Source organism: Epargyreus clarus, unplaced genomic scaffold (genome assembly GCF_041222505.1).
Source record: "Epargyreus clarus isolate Ecla_fem2 unplaced genomic scaffold, WU_Ecla_fem_2.2 ptg000010l, whole genome shotgun sequence".
NCBI classification, from domain to species: Eukaryota; Metazoa; Arthropoda; class Insecta; order Lepidoptera; family Hesperiidae; genus Epargyreus; species Epargyreus clarus.
Genome location: NW_027332218.1, coordinates 2,628,799 through 2,651,513, shown reverse-complemented (window position 1 = coordinate 2,651,513; position 22,715 = coordinate 2,628,799). Strand labels below are relative to the sequence as shown.

Genomic DNA, 22,715 nt, shown 5'->3' with positions numbered 1-22,715 from the left:
CAGATAAAAAAAACATTTAAAAACAGGCGGATATAGAAATCACGCAGTCAGATCTTAGACTATAATTAATGTCATCAAATGTCAAAGCCCCAACGTAACTCCAGTACAAATCGTCACGGACATAAACATTGTAACGTCCGTGTAAGCTGCTGACAGAGTTATAGTCCAGGGGACAGTTTATGAGGGTATGACCGCTTGAATGTTAGGTAGAAAGCTTAAAAGATCTAGATCTAGATTTGGCTCGTTTTTCAAGCAGTTTAGTACTTGTGTGGTTATACATCCGCAATAGATAATATTACAAATGAATATTTATAATTTATCTAAGTATTAAGTAAGTAGTAGTAAGTAAGAATTAACTAGTTGTAAGCAGAATAGAAGTCTACAAGAAGCCTAACCGCCTGGCCACGGCCAACAGCGGCGCGGCGAGCGGGGTGGCGAGCGGCGCGGTGAGCGTTGAGCGGCGAAAACAAATGTAGGACAATGTATGAAGCTGGCCACAGCTACGAGCGGCGCGGCGGGCGGTGCGGCGAGCGGCGCTCTATGCGTTGAGCGGATGAAACAAATGCCGCGTGGTGGCGGAATCAGTGGACGTATTTAAAACAAATAATTTTGTTTCAATCGCGCGTTGAGTTAAGACGTACGGATACGGAACAATTTATCAGTGACTTGCTCTCGTGTATTACTTGGTCTCGTATATTAAAAAATATAGCGCCATAGTTCCCGTATCCATAACCAAAAGTGTGGTTTTTGGTTAAGTGTGTTGTGTTTTTTTTTTTACGAGGGGGAAACCTTCAAAAGGTACCCAGTGTCGTAGGAGCGACGTGGGGTCATGTGGGATTCTTACCGCACTAAAACCCCACCGGTGTCCTCAGCGTTGCCAAGAGGACTCCGGGATCTCCTACGGAACGCAACTGGAGTCCTCTGAACGCGTTGCCCCTTCGGGCTCCGCCTAGGTGAGCTTCAGGACTCACCACACCGTCCGGTGTTTACGACGGTATGCGACCACACATACCGCCGTCCTTCCCGGAGTTGCTTGCTGGACAGCTCGACCTCCCAATCTATACTCTAAATATAAAAGGCTGAACTTAACAAGGTCTTTATAAAACAAAAACAGTTTGTGCAAAAAAAAAATAAAGGTCCAACATTAAGTGTAAATGGATCAGAAAAAGAACAAATCATAACTAAAATATGTGAACAATACATAAAACAAGTAAACACACGATAAAAAAATAAAAAATAAACATTGTTAGTCTTATTACTATTTGTTTAAAAACATTCTTAGTCTACGCGGCATAAACTGGCGATCAGAAGTAAATCAAAAACAACAAATAAAATAGAATAAAATCAGTGGATTGTACTCCGCCGCTAACGAAGTTTTCACTTCAAAAAATAAACATTGTTAACATTCTAAGTACACGCAACATTTGTCGGACAGGCGATCAGAAGTAAATCATAACCAAGAAATAAATTAAATAAATATATAAACAATAATACTACTTGCGTGAAAAGTTTCATTCTTAACTCCACGTGGTATATAACGGTTAAAACATGTACAGTGTTGGGTAAGACGAAAGGCACCAATTGCGAGCAGAACTAGTTTGAAAAATGACGCGAATATCAAAATTCACGAACGCACGACCTGGCCTGTTCCACTTGCACCCGTTGATTGCGCCTGACATTTTAAAGTTCATAAGTTGCAAAAAATTTAGAAAGTTGTAAAATTATTTCTGATTTTACCACAACTTTTTCACTTATAAAGATACATACAAAATATATATTAAGTATGTTATTATTATTAAATGGCAACCTTTATTACTTATATTTCGTATAATTATTATACAGGTATTATTAAGAAAAAAATCAATTCAGTCTTAGAATTTTATATTTGCAATAATATATGTAGAGTTTATAGAACTTTTGAAATCAGTACTTTAAGCTCATATTACAAAGTACACCCCTAAGAGCATTGTACCGGTAAATCGAATTTAAAACCTCATTTCATTCATTTCAAAAACCGTATAATTCTTATTCATTCAATAAATCATTCACTCACGAACCAATCATCAGCCTGGATGTGTGATTTCGCGTAATAAAGCTTTTATAAGGAAGTCATACACATAACAGGTGTAAATTGCTATATTAGGACGATGTTGCTATCAATCTACCTGTCTTCGATGCGCCGGTGCATATATACAGGGTGTTAACGTATTTACGGTCCGTTATAAAAATTAGATCGCTTGCAAACTGAAATAGAAAAAAATAATAAAACAGTTAGGTGATGTGTTCATATTAATGGTTAACATTTAATTTTATTTTTTTATATTCGTAAAAATATACTGAAATTTCATACTTCGCGAAAATATATTTTCGCATATTTATGACAATAAATATAATGCTTATAACTTTGTACTGAAATAACTGAAAGTTAATTTTACTTTCTTATTACGACTATAATTAATGGTATTATGATTTGCATTTACAGCTTAGCCAATGTTTAAAATTTATAATCATGAATATTTATAGAACATCGCAGAGGTGATCCCGGAAAATTGCTTAAATCTCAAGGGAACACTGAAAAACCGAGGAAATTTATCGCCCTTGAGCTCTATTATTCTTACCACGCTTTCCTTTGAGGCAATAGATAATTAATAATAGGTTGAAAAATTAAAAAAAAAAACTTTTTTACAATTAATATTCAACCTGTATAAAGCATGTATATGTATGCGTCGTTAACTTTGCAAAATTTATTGTTTGACTCACCGCTTTTGATGCTTAATTATACCTTTTTTACTCGACAAACTAGTTTGTCCCCGACAATTATGTCATCGTTTAGAACTTGGTCTAATCGTGTATGTTGATACTATTTAAGAATGCATAGGGTGCCGATAAAACGATTTAATATGGAATGTGACTCTGCGCTTAGTTTTTCATTTTTTACTTCACACGTTATCGGCTTAATCATTTTGCGATGAAATATTATTTTGCTTTATATTTACAGCAATAAGTAATATGAATTACTAGCTTCATTGTGTTACGCCTGTTAGTAATAATCAATCTATCCCATGTTTTGCCTACCAAAAACCGACATCCAACAACTTCTTCGTAGTAAAAAATACTTTCGATATTTAGTACTTTTCATGTTTTGTAAAATCAATAAGCTAAATCTGCAATTGTTTAACGTCAAAAATATCTATTATAACATGGACATTTCCTCTAATCTATGCTTCAAAACGAATACACAAAATCGATGTAAAATTTCTCTATCACCTAACCTCATAACTTCATCTCCAATTAAGTACTTGTCTGTAAAAATATTAACGTAGGTATTAATTACTAAAATAATAGTGTCAGGAAGGTTCACAAAGCGAGTGAGCGGCAAGTGACTGGATTTCAACAACTTTTGATGACGATGTACGATACTGATGAATGGTCATTAATCACCATAATATTCTGCAAATTGTTCCGCGTTGAACCTTAGGCGGGTCGATATCTAAGTGATAAATCTGTATCTACTCGTTTTTTGTTTGTCTGCTTGTCTTTGTGTTTTCCTGTCTTATTTTAACAGTCTCAGTTTCAAGCGTAATATCTGTGTCTAGCGCTACTATGTTTTTGTTTGAAAACTGTGGAGAGATAATTACATGAGGTGTTTTAACTTACATCTCAAGAGAAGGAATCTTTCAATAAACGACCTTAGATAGGACTCCAATTATATCTAAAGTTGATTCAGATTACCATGGGCGGCTTTGGCATTTACCATCAGGTGACTTGCACGCTCATTTTTATTTCTATGTTATTAAAAACGGAGAAATAGTCCTATGAGACTATGTGAAAAATCATTTCTGCAAATTCATATAGTCTCAACAAGTTAAGTATCCGTATCGTTAAGTAATGAAGCTGCATCATTAACAAAAACTTACTCAACACGAAAACTACTTTGTAAGGAACAAGTTTCGAGATTTGTACAACCGGGACTACCAATGTTATTATGTTGTATATAACTAATTTTATTACGTTATTGCATGCAAATTATACAAAAGAGGAGATTAAATTGATTGGATATTTTGAAATTATAAGAGATTTAGCTTTGAGTGTGTATAAAATTAGACATTCCTAGAACAGAGTTTTTGAAGTAAATCTTAAGTTATCTAAGGTTTTTACTAACTCTTTTACCCTTTTGGATTCTCTGGATTAATCAGAATAAAGTAGAAATGTCATAAGTAAAAACACACACACATTTAGTTGAATTTACTAATTGAATTAAAACATGAAAAGCGATGAAAATTAAAATAATGATACACTGTATAATGATATTTATAAACAGAAATTCAAAAATGAGGTGCTGTCATGTAATGAAAAATTTTATAATGATGACAATGAAAGAATTAAAAATACGACGCTGTCATTAAAAGAGCCAAGTGTAACAGAAGTTGTTAACGAGGTCCCGCTCGCCCGACAGCGTAATGGTACCGCTAACCAGATTCACTGGGGTTTTTTATTCATAACGAGTCATTCAAATGAAGGATGCGAAGTCAAAAGCGGGGAATTAAACGTAACCAACGTTGAGTATAAACAATATGATCCTGTAGAAATAATAGAGCAAGCTTAGAAAATATTTTTTTAGTGTAGTAGTGTCAAAATTGATTTACAAAGTAAGTAAGTAATAATGCATAAAATAAAAAGTAAAGACCAAAATCTACATATTGTAAGTGCACAAAAACTAAATTTTACAATGATAACAATGACAGAAAAAATACAGTGCTGTCATTAAAAGAGCCAAGTGTAACAGTAGTGGTTGTTAACGAGGTCCCGCTCGTCCGACAGCGTAATGGTACCGCTAACCAGATTCACTGGGGATTTTTATTCATAACGAGTCATTCAAATGAAGGATGCAAAGTCAAAGGGGGGGAATTAAAAGGAAAAAAATGCAAAGTTGACTACAAAAACATATTATAAAACTTAAATTTATGAATGGATGGAGTTGTTATGTATAAAAATACTAGAACAGTTAAAAATTGAGCGAGAAAGAATATACGATTAAGATAGTATTTTTATGTTAGAGCAAACTTATTGACGAAAGTCTTACTTAACCAACCAAAAAATAAAATGCTGTGAATCAGTGCTTAGGTATATTAGTACACAAATGCATTTACAGATCACTTCATAAATGAGCAAAATAAAAATATGAATAAAATTAATAAAGAAATTAACGACAATAAAACAAGTAATAATAGTTTGACAAAAATTTTAAAAATCACGCACGTCCAACAAATTAAAGTCAAAAATTCTCGAGAACAATATGAGCCGATAAAACCGTCGTTACATGTACAAACGTTAAAATAAGACAAAGTACTTCAGAATCGATAACACATCATCAGTTTTCGAAATATTTTTCTCCGTTTTCTGTCCGCGGTAGCCGCCTCGTTATCAGATGAAATTCTTTCCCTCCTGCCTTCTCATGTAAGACGTTTAACAAATGTATGAGTTTACTGAAGTATTTAGCCACTGTACAAAAATATTAAGGACCTTACTCTTGATCATTTAAATTCAACCTGCGAAATGAAATCACTTAAAGCAACTGCAAATGAATGCGATAAGACAAAGGTAATAAGTCTGGTCAATTGAGGCAAAAGTCTATCAGGCCCATACAAGTTACTTTCAACCAAAGTATGTGTGACTGTAAATATTATAACAATAGGAATGGGTGGTGTACAAAGCGCTTTAGATCCGGTAGCTGATGTCAAACGTATTGTTTTTAAGTCCTTTCTTTCACCATATTCAAAGTATCCGAACGTATCTCAAATCTCAAATATCGGCCGCGAAATATCTGTAAGCGCCATCACTGAATTTATGTAGTGAGTACCTCCAATAAATCCGTCATCGTCACAGATGGGACCGACGATTGCTATTTATGGTGTTAATCTCCAATCTGTGTAGGACGAACAGACCAAAGACGTTTATGGCTCCTGGTATTCTGTTTTCTTAAACTCATAGAAGCGTTTGATAGAGAGCGGCCAACGACGGATCATTTTCACTTTTTGATTTGAACAGCTCAATTGTAGCGAACCTTGTTAAAATTTGATATTTATCTAGTACTTCAATGGTTTTTGATTGGACAACAACAACTGGTCATTACTATAATAATAAAAAAAATCGACCACCTTTAATATAAAATTACCTAACTGAAAATGACAGTAAAGTAGCTTATGTTACTACCATAATTTATAGGAATACTTGAAGCCTGCCTGGCTTGGTTTGGGTATGCCAAAGTTTGAAACACACATACGCGCGAAAAACATTACCTTTCGCAGTCGGGAAAAAAGATTCCATACTAAGTTCCATTTTTTCCTACATACTACAATTTTTGCTCTTCTTCTTTTTCTTCATTTTTTTTTCTAAAACTATGAAAACTATTTGATCAAGTTATGACATAATATTTTTTTTGCTGTTTTTATACTTTTCTTATCATTTCATTATTTCTAGTCAAATATTCTAGCTACTAGTCCGCTATAAAACAAGCCCGCTATTCCAAAGAGCTTGTACTGCTTCAGATGTTCTGAACACGTTGGCGTAGGCTTCACTGATCTTGTTTCTTGGACGACCATAAAGAATTATAAGCAGTCAATTCTGAACTGCATTGTTATGTTAAAGCGAAATAGGAAAACAGTAGACAATTTCAATGGTCTCATTTACATATCTATTCGAAACTTGTATTTTAAACATTGTCGTGACACTGCTATGTCTTTTATTATGAAAAGTGATGATGGAAACTTTTTCATTGAAAAGTTTGTATTCTTGGCACTAGTTAAGAAAAACAGGCGTAACTATGATGTGAGTTGTTTAATTCGCGTACAAGACAGTTTGTAAAAAAGCAGTTCATCTTGATAAGCCGTTGCTTTAGTGGCTATGTTAATACCTATGATGTCTAATCTATCTATTATTCAATACTAATCTGGCATCCTTAATGTCTATAAGTACGGACGATTGTGTATAAAGACTATTAAAATTATGTTAAACTGTCCTCAAAATATAATTCGGAAATCATCTCACCATTATATCTCATGTGTCAGTTGGATTAACAACTAAAAAAGACACATTTTCATCAGATCACTTACAACCGTGTCGCTCACATGCTGGCATTTTACAAAAAGTGTCTTTCCACCAAAAAAAAAACAGTTACATCCGGTATGCCCCTGAACGTCCAGATGGCGTTCCTATGTCTGACACGCTTTAGCCTTCATCCAGGTCAATACACCTCCACATGTGGTGGGAACTTGGTGGGGACAAAACGCTTTGCCAAATTCCCTAGCACTATTTATTTTTACAAGACCGCTTGTTTTTCTAGCCAATATTTACGTCTACACGTATCTCAGGCATGAATCGTACGATAACATATGATCGCTTGAATGTGAAACACGTTCCATTTTTTGTTTTGATCAGTAGTGTTACAATTATGACCTTCCTAGTTTCAGTTTAAACAAATATTATCTTTTTAATCACTTGTAACAATTCAATTTTGTCTGTATAGTAGACCAGATTCTAATCTTTCTTATTCTTATAAAGTCCAATGCCAAGCAGAATTAGATCCAATCAAAATTTTCATATGAAAGTAGCGATGGACGTAGTAATAATAATAATCATCCGATTTCTGTTGACAGCTGGCCATAACTACAATATTTTAGGACAAATAAAGGTTTTTAAATCAGTACTACAGCTGAAGGTACAAGATACCCGTAGTTCAAATGGACTGACGACTTAAAAAGACATACAAACTGAAGATTACGTGATTTCGCATCATATTCTTTCAAGGGCACGACATATATATATCTAAGCAATTTGGGTATGTTAAATCAAATAAAAAGGCGAAGATAATGCCATTCAGTCACTTAGCACCGACAATTGTACGCAAGCCGCCGACACATCGGCTCCGTACCATATAATTGTTGTAATCAGAGCACCAACCAGACATCGTTCGAGCACCACAACATTACATTTACACTTAATTTTGCGAAACTACCAAAAATATAACATGTTTTTAAGAAAGTTGAGGTTAAATCGGCGATCAAGGTGTATGGGAAATGCAAATATAAGTTTGTTTTCTTGACATAACGGGTGCAATCTGCGGAAATTGGTACCGGGAAGTGCGGAAAGCAACGATTTTCGAAATATTTCGACGGTCGCAATATTTCTTTGTGTTTAAGTGATTCTGTTGTCATGTTTGGAGAATTTATTATTGAATTTGTACGATGTAATATTTTCAAGGTTATGGAATGTAATATAAATAATATTAGTATTTTTAATAAGAAATTGATAGCTTTTGATAGACAAAGGAAACACATGAAACTTAATATAATCTAATTTGAAAATCTTGAAAATATCTAAAAAGGAAATACATGAAATAAATCCATCTGAATGTTTACTTTGATAATCTAAAATCCCTGAGCAAAACTGAAAATCCAAAAATTGCAATAATCAATAATAACAATAAGACTTTTTCTAAGTTAGTCGTAACTTATTTAAACACAGGATTAAGTATAAAAAATTATAAAGAAACCCTAATCCAAATGACAGAAATTTTCGGACATTATGTATAACGATTACTCGGTCGTATCTCCAACGCAAATATTCGCAATATGAGACTTTTCTCAGAATTGTTTATAACGGATATAAACCCATTCAGGAATGCCCCAATCAAAACCTCGACATGGTTGCCATAAGCTTCTTCATTAGGACGACAACGGCACGACACGGCACCGGTGCTGTCACAACTGCTGACACTTCTGTCAAGGCCGGCCACAGTCACAAATCAGTACAAATGGTGATCATCGTTATGAAACGAATTGCCAATTATTATTTTCTTACTGTGACCTCAAAAGCGAAATCTTTGATAAATAATCGAAAATTGATTGTCGGGCTAAATAAGTTGAAATGAAAACATTTATCGATATTTAGAAATTAATCGATCTAGCAATCAATTATCTGGTTCTTGTCGGATAATTATACTTTAAAAACCGATTCCCCGTTTCTTCCGTTTGATACGCGAAAGTATTTTTGATATGCAAATTCCATACACTTGCGTCGTCTATTTTTAAAAAAATATGTCAGTAATGCCGTTGCCGTGTCGTGCCGTCTTCGTCCCAATAAAGCGCCCATACACGGTAGTGTGTAATCAAATTCGTGAGTTTATATCGCCTTAATTTGGCAGTGAGAAATAAAGATATCTTTATTATGGAGTCAGACGTCGGCCTCTTAGACCCTTAATCGCGATTTCGTAGTCTTTAATTACGTATTATGAAGGCATTCAATTAAATAGACATGAACATTGAACATGGACATTGCAATTTTAATGTCTACTTGAATTGAGATACGAAGTATAGAATTTTTATTCATTACACAGTGAACTAATGTATGTTTTGTCACTTGTTTTATAATATTGAATTATAAGAGGGAATAAGATAAAGTGTATAGCTAAGCTGTTATTATTATTTTTAATAAGGGGTCAGTAATGCATTAGTAATTTAAAAAAAAATTTTTGAGTGTAGTTTTGAAAAATTAGTGGCCATTTTTTCTAAATATCTCTAAATTGTTTTTACATTTAGCTAGGTAACTATATATGGGAATCGATGTATATTTTTAATGTCTACTTGAATTGAGATACGAAGTATAGAATTTTTATTCATTACACAGTGAACTAATGTATGTTTTGTCACTTGTTTTATAATATTGAATTATAAGAGGGAATAAGATAAAGTGTATAGCTAAGCTGTTATTATTATTTTTAATAAGGGGTCAGTAATGCATTAGTAATTTAAAAAAAAATTTTTGAGTGTAGTTTTGAAAAATTAGTGGCCATTTTTTCTAAATATCTCTAAATTGTTTTTACATTTAGCTAGGTAACTATATATGGGAATCGATGTATATTCGGTTCCTAATAGCTCATTAGCAAATTTATGAGTTGATCACTCATAGATATTAAGGCTTTAAAAAAACATTAACATATTTTATCATAAACTGATTTTTATTTCAAAATTTATAAAATTAATTAATTTTAAACATGAATGATGCCGCTATCCAAATGTTTAGAACCACTGAATAAGCAGTTATTAAGCTTTTACGATTACTATCGGGAGACCACCTCACTGAGCGCTTACGGCGGTCCAAATGATATACCTATATATAAAGACCCTTCACATAACGTTTAAACCAAAGAAATAGAGTTAAAATCCCATTGAGTGAGGGTCATCGTGAGATGATCGCTACAATAGAGTCATTATAATATGACAGTACGGCATTATGTTGGGTGTGTAATTATGTACTAGAGTAACACGTGCTTATTATCCGGCTATTTAGGTGTCAAATACGTTTCGGATGGAAAAATATACCGTTGATTTATTTCACTGTATGATCGAACTTTAGAAAGGTTCGTATTACTACGATGCGAAGACCTCAAGGTGGTAACACCCTCTGTGGTTCAACTCAGCGGCACCACCGCCACATCTATTTCTTCCTATTAACAGCAGTGTTAAGCACTCTGTTCTGGTTTGAAGGATGTGGTAAGGGAGACATACTTTTTCGTGGCGTTCCAACTTAGTCCTCAGGGATAGTAATGCATCTGTTGCCAACCTCTGGTATTAGGCATGGATTACTAAAATACTCATAAATAATGTTAAAATGCGGCTCGGCCTGCAAACTCACACTTGTCAGAAAAAAATTTTTCGTCCTCGTATCGTAATGTACTATTTATCATCAACTTGGAAATAAATTCATTCCAAAATTATAAATGGAAAAACAAGTTATATGAAAATAAATATTAATTAAATATTAAAAATAAATAATAAATCAGTCTGCGGTACGAAAAATAATGTTTAAAATTAATTTATTTTATTAAAAACACAAGTCTGGTGTTAAATGAGGTATTATTTTGGACATAATGTCTTTTTAAATAAAATACAATAAAGATGTCATGTTATTCTTAAATAATGTGTATTTTAATAAACATTTTCAATTAAAGAAAAGTTGGAAGCAGACGGAACTCCATTTATGGATTTTATATGCAAATTCTAATCTGTTCTAATACTTGCGCCATTAAGACGAATGTAACGATGTATTATCAAAATCAGTTCAATTTGTTTAATAAGGTGTGGTTAAGATTATTTACAAAAGTATTATAGAATGCCACTACTTTGCTGTCATCGCGAAAATTTTTAAAATGACAATATTTTTTTATGGAAAATATCTCAATTAAATAAATATTAATAAATAAAAATAAACATTAATAAATAAAAATAATGGAGCATGTAGCGCTATTTCAAATCTACGGCGTTATTGTCGTAGTAATACCCGCGTGGCGTAGCGGCCACCATACCGGTCTGACGCGCAGAGGGTCCAGGGTTCGATCCCCGGCCAGACAGAATTATGATTGATGAATTTAGGTTTCTGTTTCTGGGTCTGGGTGTTTGTGTATTTGTCTTGTTTTTTTAAGTAATTATTTTGAACGATATTACGTGAAATTTTACTGATTTACAAACAAAATAAAGTTATTCATTCCATCGTTATTGCAAATATAAAGGATGTAGCATCTAAAACGCGATTTATATCAATAAGTCGTCTTTAATTATTAGTATTTTGTAGTTTTATATGTCTACAATATACTTATAATACAAACTGATGATAGAGTTGTACTTATTCCAAATTATATTTAATTTATTAGTGTCCACATTCATATTTACATAAAATAGCGTCTTAGAATTATGCTATTTTAAATAAATAAGACACAAAAACAATATAGAACCTTTTATCGACTATTCTATAATTGTTGACAACATTGTAAATTTATTATATGTGTTACATATTTAAGTGACTCCATTTTACATTTGCAAAACGTTATGTCAACCGTCTGGCCGTTGTCTGGTTGCTATTAAAACAAGAAACATATTTAAATTAACCAAACTCACTTAATTATGCAGAGCGGCATGTGTTATATACCTATTTTATGGTGGGAATTTTAAAATTGCTCATAGATAAATATATACACCTACAATATTAGTTTTAGTAAAATCCATGAATAATTTAAAGCTAAAGTTTGTTTTTTATTTTTATGTTTTATACAGATTTTGCACATGAATATCAGCGATCATCTCCAAATAAACCAGGATTCCTGGCTTAATTGGACAACGGATAGGAAAGTTATCGTGGGAGATAGTTTACTCATATTTTATTTATTTAATCCTAAAGTGATATTTAATAGTAGTACAGTTACTCAGCAATCATGCCAATATAATCATCATCGAACAATGTCAATCAGATTTATAATAAAACGGTTTAATATTTACCTACATAAGTACATTAACGAAACGTTCAAAATAACCATAAATATAAAACAAATTAAGCAAATATATACAGACTTATAACCTAACAATACAAATAAATTTAAATACTAATACCGTAATTTCCTAATCAAGGTTTTATGTAGGACATTGGTCTGATACTTTTCAAGTTAAAGCATTGCGGCAGTCAACCGCAGACTTGTATCTAAGTCATACGCTTGTAAGTAATTGGATTTAAATTTCTGTTATTCATATTGTACAGCTATATATTGCTATTTGCTATACACAATACAAGTATAGCAAATAGCAATATATAAGTAAAGCAGATTTTTTAAAGATAGTTGAGTTTTACAGATTTTATTTTATTCTGGAGTAATTAACGTAACTGATCAACCTTACGTAATTTATATAATTACATATACATCAATAAATCATTTATCATTTCGTTAAATTGCATACAATTGGCCGTAAATCCGTTCGATTAAAATCGCTGAAAATCACATGTTTTCTTGGATAGCATCTTATTATAAGTGTAATATCAGAGCGACTCACTGTAAACGCTGGTGCCTTCTATGGTGCCGTTGACGGTGCCATCTGGCAGCACCTGGAGATAACGGTTCTTGAGGAACATCTGTATAGTGCGCGAGGTGCCAGTGATGTGGCTGAGGTTGGCGGAGCGCTGCGCGCGCGGCTCGGGGGCGGGGGCCGCGGCGCACGAGGCCAGCGCCAGCGCTGCCAGCAGCAGGCGCAGCGTGGCGCGCATGGCGCGCCGCGCCCATGGCAGCCGCGCCGCCGCCGTCACTGCTCAACGCACGCGCATACCACGCTACTGACGTCACTACACTGCTCGCCGCCCACAGGGGAACCAACGTCGTGTTACCCACTGTCAGTTCGATGTCACACGCGATAGAACTGACATGTTAACATTAACAGTTATTCATACAGTTTCGATTTTGACTCCACGGTTAGGTTGGACAATCAGTTCGTTTCGATCGATGATTATCACACGTCATCAAATACATGATGGATTGGATTTAGGGATCAGTATTGCACCATGCCAGGCGGATTTGCGACACAGTCTCGGTTTACGCCAGCCGCAACGGATCCGAGGTTTGCGGGCGCGGTCTCACAATCTGTAACAAATAATAGTTTCGTGTTAATAATAGCTTCTGGTCTACAAATTGTTGGACTGGTAAACCGATACGGCTAAAAACAGATTTCATTGACATTAAAGTAACGCGTGATTTACTTAAAGTGTACTTTTTGGGATGATTTATAACGTGCTTACGAAACGTACGAGTACGTACGAGAACTAAGATAGAGCCTACAATCCACGCGATAGTTGCTGAATGAATATCAATTTTACTAACAAAGTTAAGTGCTAAAAATCCAAAAGGTTGTTAGAGAATATTTCCAAGAAATTAAAGACTGCTATTAAGATCAAAAAAATCCTATAAGCCGCAATCGCAAGACGCAGACCGCAGCCGCATCATATTAATCATAACCGGATTAAACCGGAACATAAACATGGAACTCCACGCATCGCAGCCGGTGCGTGAAAAACAAATTTAAAATAATTATATAATAACAATCGACCAACTTCACTCTTAACGCCTAGGAATAAGGCCCACGATATTATCTCAATCGGCTCGACGACAGATACAGAACGTGCACAGAAAATTGTTTTAATTCGCCCAACAATTTCGTACGAGGAACAGACAAAACATAACGCAGGTTTAAATAATGTAAACATGCATTCTATTTTGCGTTCTAAATTTAAACTGTTTTAAACATAGAACGCATCTGCTTTTTTTGAATGCATTTATTTACGAGTAAGGTAAATGACCTTTTTTCTAGTAGAAAATTATAGTACAACCATAGATTAGTAAAGATTACTCACTCCTAACAAGAAAATGTGGCCAGTTTTGAGAATTGAAATAGTTCCGTAAAAAGTTTTGCCACGTCTCCGTGCTAAAATGTTCCTAAAATATTTGAAATAATTATTTATTTATTACGTAAATTGTACATTGTAATTGTAAATTACGCAGTATTAGTTATTTATTTGTAAATTTTCTGTAAACATTTTTTTATTTGTCAAGAATTCAAAAAAAGAACTTACTATAATAAGCCGTTTGTGGCTTCATTCAATTTCAAGGCGGCGAAGTATCTTTACTAATCTATGAGTACAACCCATCGCATGATTGTAAACTCTTTATCATCAGCTCTTTACTGTCCTACTGCTGGGCACGGGTCTCCTCTCAGAATGAGAAGGATTAGGCCATAGTCCACCGCGCTGGCCAAGTACGAATTGACGGTTTTCACATACCTGAGAAAACTTTTATTTTTTTAAGATTTCTCAGGAATGCAGGTTTCCTTACGATGTTTTCTTTCACCGTTTAAGCAAGTGATAATTAATTTCTAATACGCACGTTACTTTTGAAAAATCAGAGGCCTGGTTGAACCTCGGACCCCTCGATCAAAAGGCCGAGTTTTTTAACTACTAGGCTAATGCAAAGTACCTACTTTAAAATTGATACTTCATTCAATACGTCTTTTCTTCTACTTCAAATTGTATCGTGCCAGGAACATGAAATATATTTAATTACATGAACATGCCTTTTATTGAATACAGTCTGTCATAAATTTATGTAACAATTCGTTTTTACGACACATTTGAATTTCGTACAACGTAGTACCTAGCACTGCGACTATTATCGTAAAAACAGAAATATTAAAATGATTGAAAAACATTTTTTTTATTTGTTCTTTTGTTTCATAACATGGAAAGACAATGCTTGTGGCATTAACGAAAATACGTAACGTCGTTTTGTTTTTATTGTTATTAAGTTTTCCGTGAAATTCATTTTTATTTTAATTACGGTTAGGAAAAAAATGCGTGGTTGAATAGTGAATAGTGTATGTAGATAACTATATTGTATTTTAATTAACAGACAACGATGCAAGAAACAATTGGAGGACAAGTATCTAGTTCCAAAGTCTAAGGCTCAAAAAACCAGACAAAAGATCAGGTATTTATAATTATACTTATATTTTAATAGATTTTGTTTCTGATATAGATGTAAGAAACATCTGAGGACTAAGTTGGAACGCTATGGATATATGCCTCCCTTACCACACCCTTCAAACCAGAACAGCAGCTCTAACACTACTTACCTTACCATGAGTTTTCAAAACATCCCACAATTTTACGTTACGTTTACTCAGTCCATTATTCTGTTCCGTTTGCTTCAGTGACTGAGTAAACGTAACGATAAGTAAGTGCTCAAGTCTTTTTGTCTGCCTCACATGTTCGCAAAAAAGAGAGACAAAACATAAAGCGCCATTTTGTCAATTTAGACATTTGATGGTACATTACTGACAGTATACTTCTGATACAATCCGCTAGGGGCGCTGAATGGAATTTGTATGGGCAAATACGTAAACAAATACCAAAACAGTCATACTTGTCAAAACGTAAAAAACTCATGGTAAGGGATTTTAGGCAAAACTAGGTGTGGCGGTGGTGCCTTCGAAGTCGAACCACAAAGGGTTCTACCACCATCAACCAAAGGTGTGCTGATTTTATCCTATCCGTGAAATTAATCTCCAAGATTCTCAAAAGCGATTTCATACTTCAGAGAATACCTATCACTAATAAAATCAAAAATAAAAATCACAAGATACCCGTTGCCAGTTGCTTTCGCGATAACAGATCTCGATCATTTCAGGTCAAAATCAATCGATTACAGGAACAAATCGATTATGCCACTGTTGAAATTGCCTTACATTTCCAAATTACATTACAATTACATTGAACATTTATCGATTTTAAACCGTAATTCCCAATCGTAAAGACTTCTTTGAATAAACATGGATCGCTAAAGATTCCTTTTATTCGCCGATTAGAAAGAATGCTTTTATGTAATAAAGCAAAGTCATTACTTCCTAGTATATTAGAGTTAGAGCATTATGTGTATAGAATAGTGGATGAGTGTATTCAAGATGGTACAATCGAATTCTGATGGGGTTGTATTAGCGTGGATAATATAATACAATATACCATAAGTAAATAATGATTCTTATGTACAATTTACTGACATACCAGCCAAAACATTCAACTATGTAATAGTAGTAGACCAGACAGAGAGGAAAAGTATCATCCACGATTTATTACCAATTGGTACTAAGTTATTTTGAAATATATGTCAAATTAATCATTCCGGTGTAGTTTCGGGTAAAGCGAGATGAAAGTTTTGTATGAAAATCTTCTTTATAAAATGTCACCTTTTTCAAAATTGGTATAAAGGAAAATGGAAATACTCTGTTTTTGTCCATGTCTAATAAATGTGATATTAGTAATGTGTCCTTGTTTTTTTGAAACAAAAACAAAACATTAATGCCAAATTTTCATATGTAACTAAATTACCGGCAGTTAATAAATTCATTTTCGAAACGTCACTCATATTAGACGGCGGACAGACGCGGCGCCATCAAAAAAACATAAACGTCAAATGTCATGGACGGATATAGCAGTGTGTCTGTGGGCAACTAAAGATAGGTCAAAACAGAGGAACCGAGGAAACTGGGCTTGCGCACGCGCAGACGAAAGAAAGGTGAAAAAATGGCTTCGTAAATAAATCTTTAATTTTCTTTTAATTTTTATTTTCTTGGGAAATAGTCGTAAATGAGCATATGACAAATTAATTAGCACTTAAGGTGGCAACTTTGAAGGTGGTAGAACCCTTTGTGGTTCGACTCCGGTGGCATCACCGCCACACCTATTTCTACCTAACAGCAGTGTTAGGCGCTGCTGTATTCCGGTTTAAAGGGTGTGGTAAGGGAGACAGACTTTTCCGAGGCGTTCCAGCTTAGTCCTCAGGAGTAGCGGTGCAACTGTGGCCGACTTTAGGTAGGAATATCTAATCCTATCTGAGGTTGATTACATATATCCATGGGCGGCAGTAGCCACTTACCATCAGGTGGACTGCATGCTCGTCTGCTACTCCTATATTATAAAAAAAAAGTTACTTAAACGGTGAAGGGAAACAACGTGAAGAAATCCACATACCTGAGAGTTCTAAAAAAATTGTCAAGGGTGTGTGAAGTGTCTAGTCTACCATACCAATACGCACTTGGCCAATACGGTGGACTATTGCCTAATTGTCTTTCACTCAAAGAAAGCTGTGCCCAGCAGTGGAACATTAATGGGTAGAGGAGAAGCAATGGAGTATGCAGTAACTGATGGTAGGAAACAGCTGTTAGTAGACAAGTGTTTGTAATGAAAACCCAGATAGGATTGGACTTCGTTGCATAACCATTGAAGACTAATTAATGCCTCATGTAAGTCTTTCCCTTACCTCACTCTTCAAACCAGAACACAAAAACGCTAAATACAGCTATCATAAATCAGAAATAGGTGTAGTAGTAGTGCCAAGTAAAACCTCGAATGATTATGATTACTTCTTCAAATGGCGTAATTTTTGCAAATTGCATAAAATCCAAAAGCAGTGATAGCCTAGTGGTTAAGAAACGCGGCCTCTCGATCGAGGGGTCCGAGGTTCAAATCCCAGGCACGCACCTCAGATTTTCAAATTTATGTGCGTATTAGAAATTAATTATCACTTGCTTAAACGGTGAAGGAAAACATCGTGAGGAAACCTGCATACCTAAGAGATTTATATAAAAAAAAAAAGTGTGTGTGTGTCAGCTACGACGCACGATTAGAGTTTACTCCTTACGAACGATAATTATGATATATATCGAATAGAAAATAGTTAATGACGTTTTAATGTTTTATATATTGCTAATTATTTTTATTGTAATAATTACTTTCATATGGGATTTGAACTTACTGTATTTTAAATTAATAAAAGCACTCTTGATTCATATTTTGGTTAAAAACGTTACTTCCTTTTTGAGAGGATATGATGATTGTAATAAAAAGGAGGGATTGTAATGGATCATTTACGTTGCCGCCCAGCGACATGTATACATGTCCGAAACGAAATGTACCGTAACCGTCCACGGACATGTATACATGTCCGAGTTTAGCACCTTCGCATTTGGCTTATTTTAATTAATTATCTATGTTTTATTTGTGGCTAAAAATACTTTTAATATGTAGTCTGTGAACCTATTTTACCGATACAACGCAATTCTTCACGTCACTAGTACAAAAAAATAAAAATATGACATTTCTATTCAGTGACTTCACTGGTGTTGCGCGTAAAGTGTGGATATATATGTTTGTCTCTTTCTACGTAACGCCTCAACTTTTCGTGTTACACTTGATTTTACTCCTCATAAAATTTCCGTACCGGGCCTTATAACTCAAATCGTTTCTTAAGGAGTAAACTCCAAAAATCTTAAAGGTATGTGAAGTCTACGAGTACCAATACGCACTTGGCCAGCACGGTGGACTATGGCCTATCCTTCTCATTCTGAGAGAAGACCCGTGCCCAGCAGTGGGACAGTAAGAGGTTGATGATGATGATGATGATGATGATGATGCATAAAATCCAATAAAATATCAAATCTACAGTTTTGCAAGACTTTTATAACTGTTGCCACCGTTATTTTTTTTGAAAAGGTTAACGAATTGCACGGTTCTATTCCTGGTATCCGTTAGCTCATTGCCTTTAACAAGAAAATAATATAAATCTAAAGTTTATCGTTCATTTTATTACCACAGAACAAATAATAATTAATTCTGAATCACGTTCGTCCTTATTTTGCCGCTTCGTTTCATTGAGAAACTGTGACATTAACGTTTTGGACTTTTTCGTCTCTTATTTCATTGGAACCGGAATTTCAAATTTCATTCAAAATATAACTGGTTTGTTTTTTGCGGTTTTTGCGCAATGTTAGTTTTTGCAAACAGTTAGTCAGTTTTTAGTTTACGTTCAATTTTGGTTTTGCTTTTTTAAGTTTGGAATACAGTTATGTATTGCCATTGATGAAAATTTTGAATGGAAATTCTTCATCCTATTTGATACAGATAAGTTAAATCGCGGTATTTTAATATGAAGTCTCTACGTCGCTTTTTATGGTCAGAAAATAAAATACCTGGTAGTAAAAAACCTTGTCTATGAATTGTCTACGGAAAATTTAAAAATTTGTAACAATTTGACCTTTATTGACAATTATATAATCTAAACTGCACAGTTAAATAAAACAAAATAAAAAATAATGTAATTTCGAAAATTTTTTAGTCAAACAAAAATTAAGATTTTCTGAGTATTTGATGTAGATGTATGTAAATGGTATTTATGATAATTAATGTTATTTTTTGTTATACGTAATGATGCAACAAAACAAATAATAATTAAACTCTTATTCTTTTCTAACAAATTTGAAACAATAAACCTGAGCTTAATTGGTAAAATTAATCAATTAGAAACCAAACAATATTTTCACATCTGAAAAGTAAAAGCAGTTTATTTCAACAATAATTAAAAACAAACCGGTATTTTTACCCAGTGATCTGTTAACAAGGTTCATTCTCTCACCAATCTGTCATTCGATACGAATGGATTGTGCGAAGATTGAACGATTGAGCAGATCGGAATTGACACTCGAAACCGAATGAGTGAAATCGATTTTCGTAAACAAGTTCGCTTTATTGGTAATATTTATGAAATGATAACAGCTTTTTTTTTATTACTTAAATGTTAATGGAACGTAAATTATTATTTATATTGTAATATAATGTTTTTCGTTTTTTTTTTTTAAGTTTTTAAGTGTTAAAATTAATTATGTAAGGGGATTATGTTTTTCTTGATTTACGCGTTAATTAATGATAAATAAATACATATTGATTTATATTTAAGTATTTATTAACAATTACGTAATTTAGAAATATTTGTATTTTTAAGTGTGTGTGAAAAAATGAGTGAAGTAAATTAAATATTTCAAGTTTTCATGCGTTCCGTATTTACATAAATGTATTTTTGTAATCTGTTACTTCCGATCAAAGTCATTCAATTACTCGAAAGCACATAAATATCGATATCTCGGTACATTACGTGCCGAAAAACTAATTTAACTAACCTGTTTTCACTATAAAAACGATTACAGTACTTTCTTTATTTATTATTTCTAATCTTTTTCATCGGAGCGTTATCGAATCGACGAATAACGATTATTTTAATCGAGTTGTGAAATACACTCGAATTATTTAAAATCGTAAATAACTCGATGTTTGTTAGATAGTGTGATGTTTATGAGTATTTACGACGTCGACCCCGGTTCAATTCCTAGACAGGCAACGAGCAGACTGAGAACACTCTTCCGTTATTGATAATCAATTACAATTCTTCACTATCCATCCATCCATACATTGCTTTTGAGGTCGACTACTGGACATAGGCCTCCCTAATTGGCGCCACAACCACCCGGTCCCGTGCCCTTTGAATACAGCGGTTTCCCGTGGTCTTCTTCAGGTTATCGGTTCACCTGGGTCGGGGAGCGACCAGAACTCCGTTTGCCTACATGTGGTCGCCACTCGAAGACCTTGCTCTCCCATCGGCTATCGGTACTCCGTGCCCTTTGAATACAGCGGTTTCCCTTCTTCAGGTCATCAGTCCACCTGGGTCGCGGGGCGGCCTGAACTCCGTTTTGCCTACACGTGGTCTCCACTCGAGGGCCCTTCTTCCCCATCGGCTATCAGTCCTTCGAGCGATGTGACCGGCCCATTGCCACTTCAGCTTGCTAATTCTTAGAGCTATGTCAGTAAGCTTAGTTCGTCTACGGATTTCATCATTGCGAATCATGTCTCGTAGCGAAATACCAAGCATATCTCTCTCCATAGCATAGTCACTACAATATTTTATTATCAATAACAATATTACAATACTAATAATAATACTATTCCAGCGTAATGTAAATTAAAATACAAACAATTATTTATCGATTTGAATAGATTTATGTTGGCATCAAACAAGTATAAACGTGATTTATTATGCAAGAATGCTCTTATGCATGTTTTTAATTACTGTAGGTATGTTAATTGGAATCCATAATGCATTTGCCAACAGATAGTGGAGTTGTATGTGTTTCGGCCATAAAGAGAACGGAGTTCAAATCTCAGACCACCTCTGATTTTTCGAAGTGTTTGTTCTTTACTTTACTATTATTTCATAACTGAGCACAGGTTTCTTTCATAAAAGTAACTACTTTTCAAAATGCTTTTAAAAAATCTGGTATGATTTATTTTTTTACATATAACATAGTTTTCATAGAAGTTCTTTTAGAAGTACTCCATATATTTCATATCCTTTGATTTTATATCCCGAAATGCCCGCGAAAAAAATGTTTTATTAACTTTTTTTTACAACGGAAAGTAGGTATCAAACGAGCATGTAGTCTACCCCAGATAACATTTAAGTCCTACGTGAAGTCAGCTACATATACGTTGCTATCCCTGAGAACTGTTGAAGATATAAATAAATATTCTTCTAATTTTAGCAACAATATGCTGCCCTTATTTTAATAACAAATTGTGACACAAATAAGGATGTCCGAAATTGCTTGGTTTTATTATGCAAAGCCTAGATTTTCCTAGAATTCAAACTATAGCCCATTCTCATGAAATAACACATCACCGCTTCAATTTGCATAAAAAATACTAGCTAACCAACTCATTAAATAAAAATATTAATCATATCATGAATCATGTTTGTTTAATCTTTATTTTTTATCTGTTACGTCAAATGAGATCTCCCGCGCTTTTCCATAAAAATAACATAAAACGCTAACAATGTAAACATTTGAATTCCGTGTTCTATAACAAGAAAGTTATTTTTAAAAAGTATACGCTCTGTTTGATACGGATTCTTGGCATTTGTCACTCTTTTTTGGCCATTTTTCCTAATGTCAATTAGGCTCTATAGACTATTTTGGTGGAAAAAGGCATTTGTTACCCTTTGTGGCCATTATTTTAATTAATAGCTATTGTAACAATATGTAAGTTATTTATTTCACAATTTAATACACAATACGTAACGCTCGGTATCAAAGACTCAACCAGACTAATACAAAAGCGCGGGCGGCGGCGCGCGAACGGCTGTTGCATCGGCCGTTGGGATGCGCGCGCAGGTCGGCTAGGCGGCAACATCGCACGAGACCTTGAGGCACAACCTTGAATGCCCAACGGCTTATTATGGGCTGCCTACATCCTCCCCCTTTTGATCCAACCAAGTGCCCTCACGGTGGATCAAGTTAAAGTTTCCGAGGCCTACCTCTGTTACGTTTGGGAACGACAGGTGACGGAACCTGAGGACCTTCTGTTCCCTCTCGTGAATGATAAAATCTCAAGTCTGAGATATGATACTTCCCAACGACTTCTTCAGGTTTATCGGGAAAGGATAATAAATAGGTCGTAGGACTAACCTT

The 22,715-nt window shown here is 34.3% G+C and overlaps 1 protein-coding gene across 5 annotated transcripts in view; it reads right to left on the bottom strand.

The window, feature by feature from the left end:
• bnl (fibroblast growth factor branchless) overlaps nucleotides 1–22,715 on the bottom strand; it is a 272,965-nt gene that overhangs the window by 177,270 nt on the left and 72,980 nt on the right. For all 5 annotated transcript variants that reach the window (XM_073077081.1, XM_073077080.1, XM_073077078.1 and 2 more), the window contains exon 3: nucleotides 12,876–13,456. In XM_073077081.1, coding sequence (XP_072933182.1) covers nucleotides 12,876–13,086 — 211 coding nt within the window. In that variant the 5' untranslated portion in view covers nucleotides 13,087–13,456. The remainder of the gene's footprint in view (nucleotides 1–12,875; nucleotides 13,457–22,715) is intronic.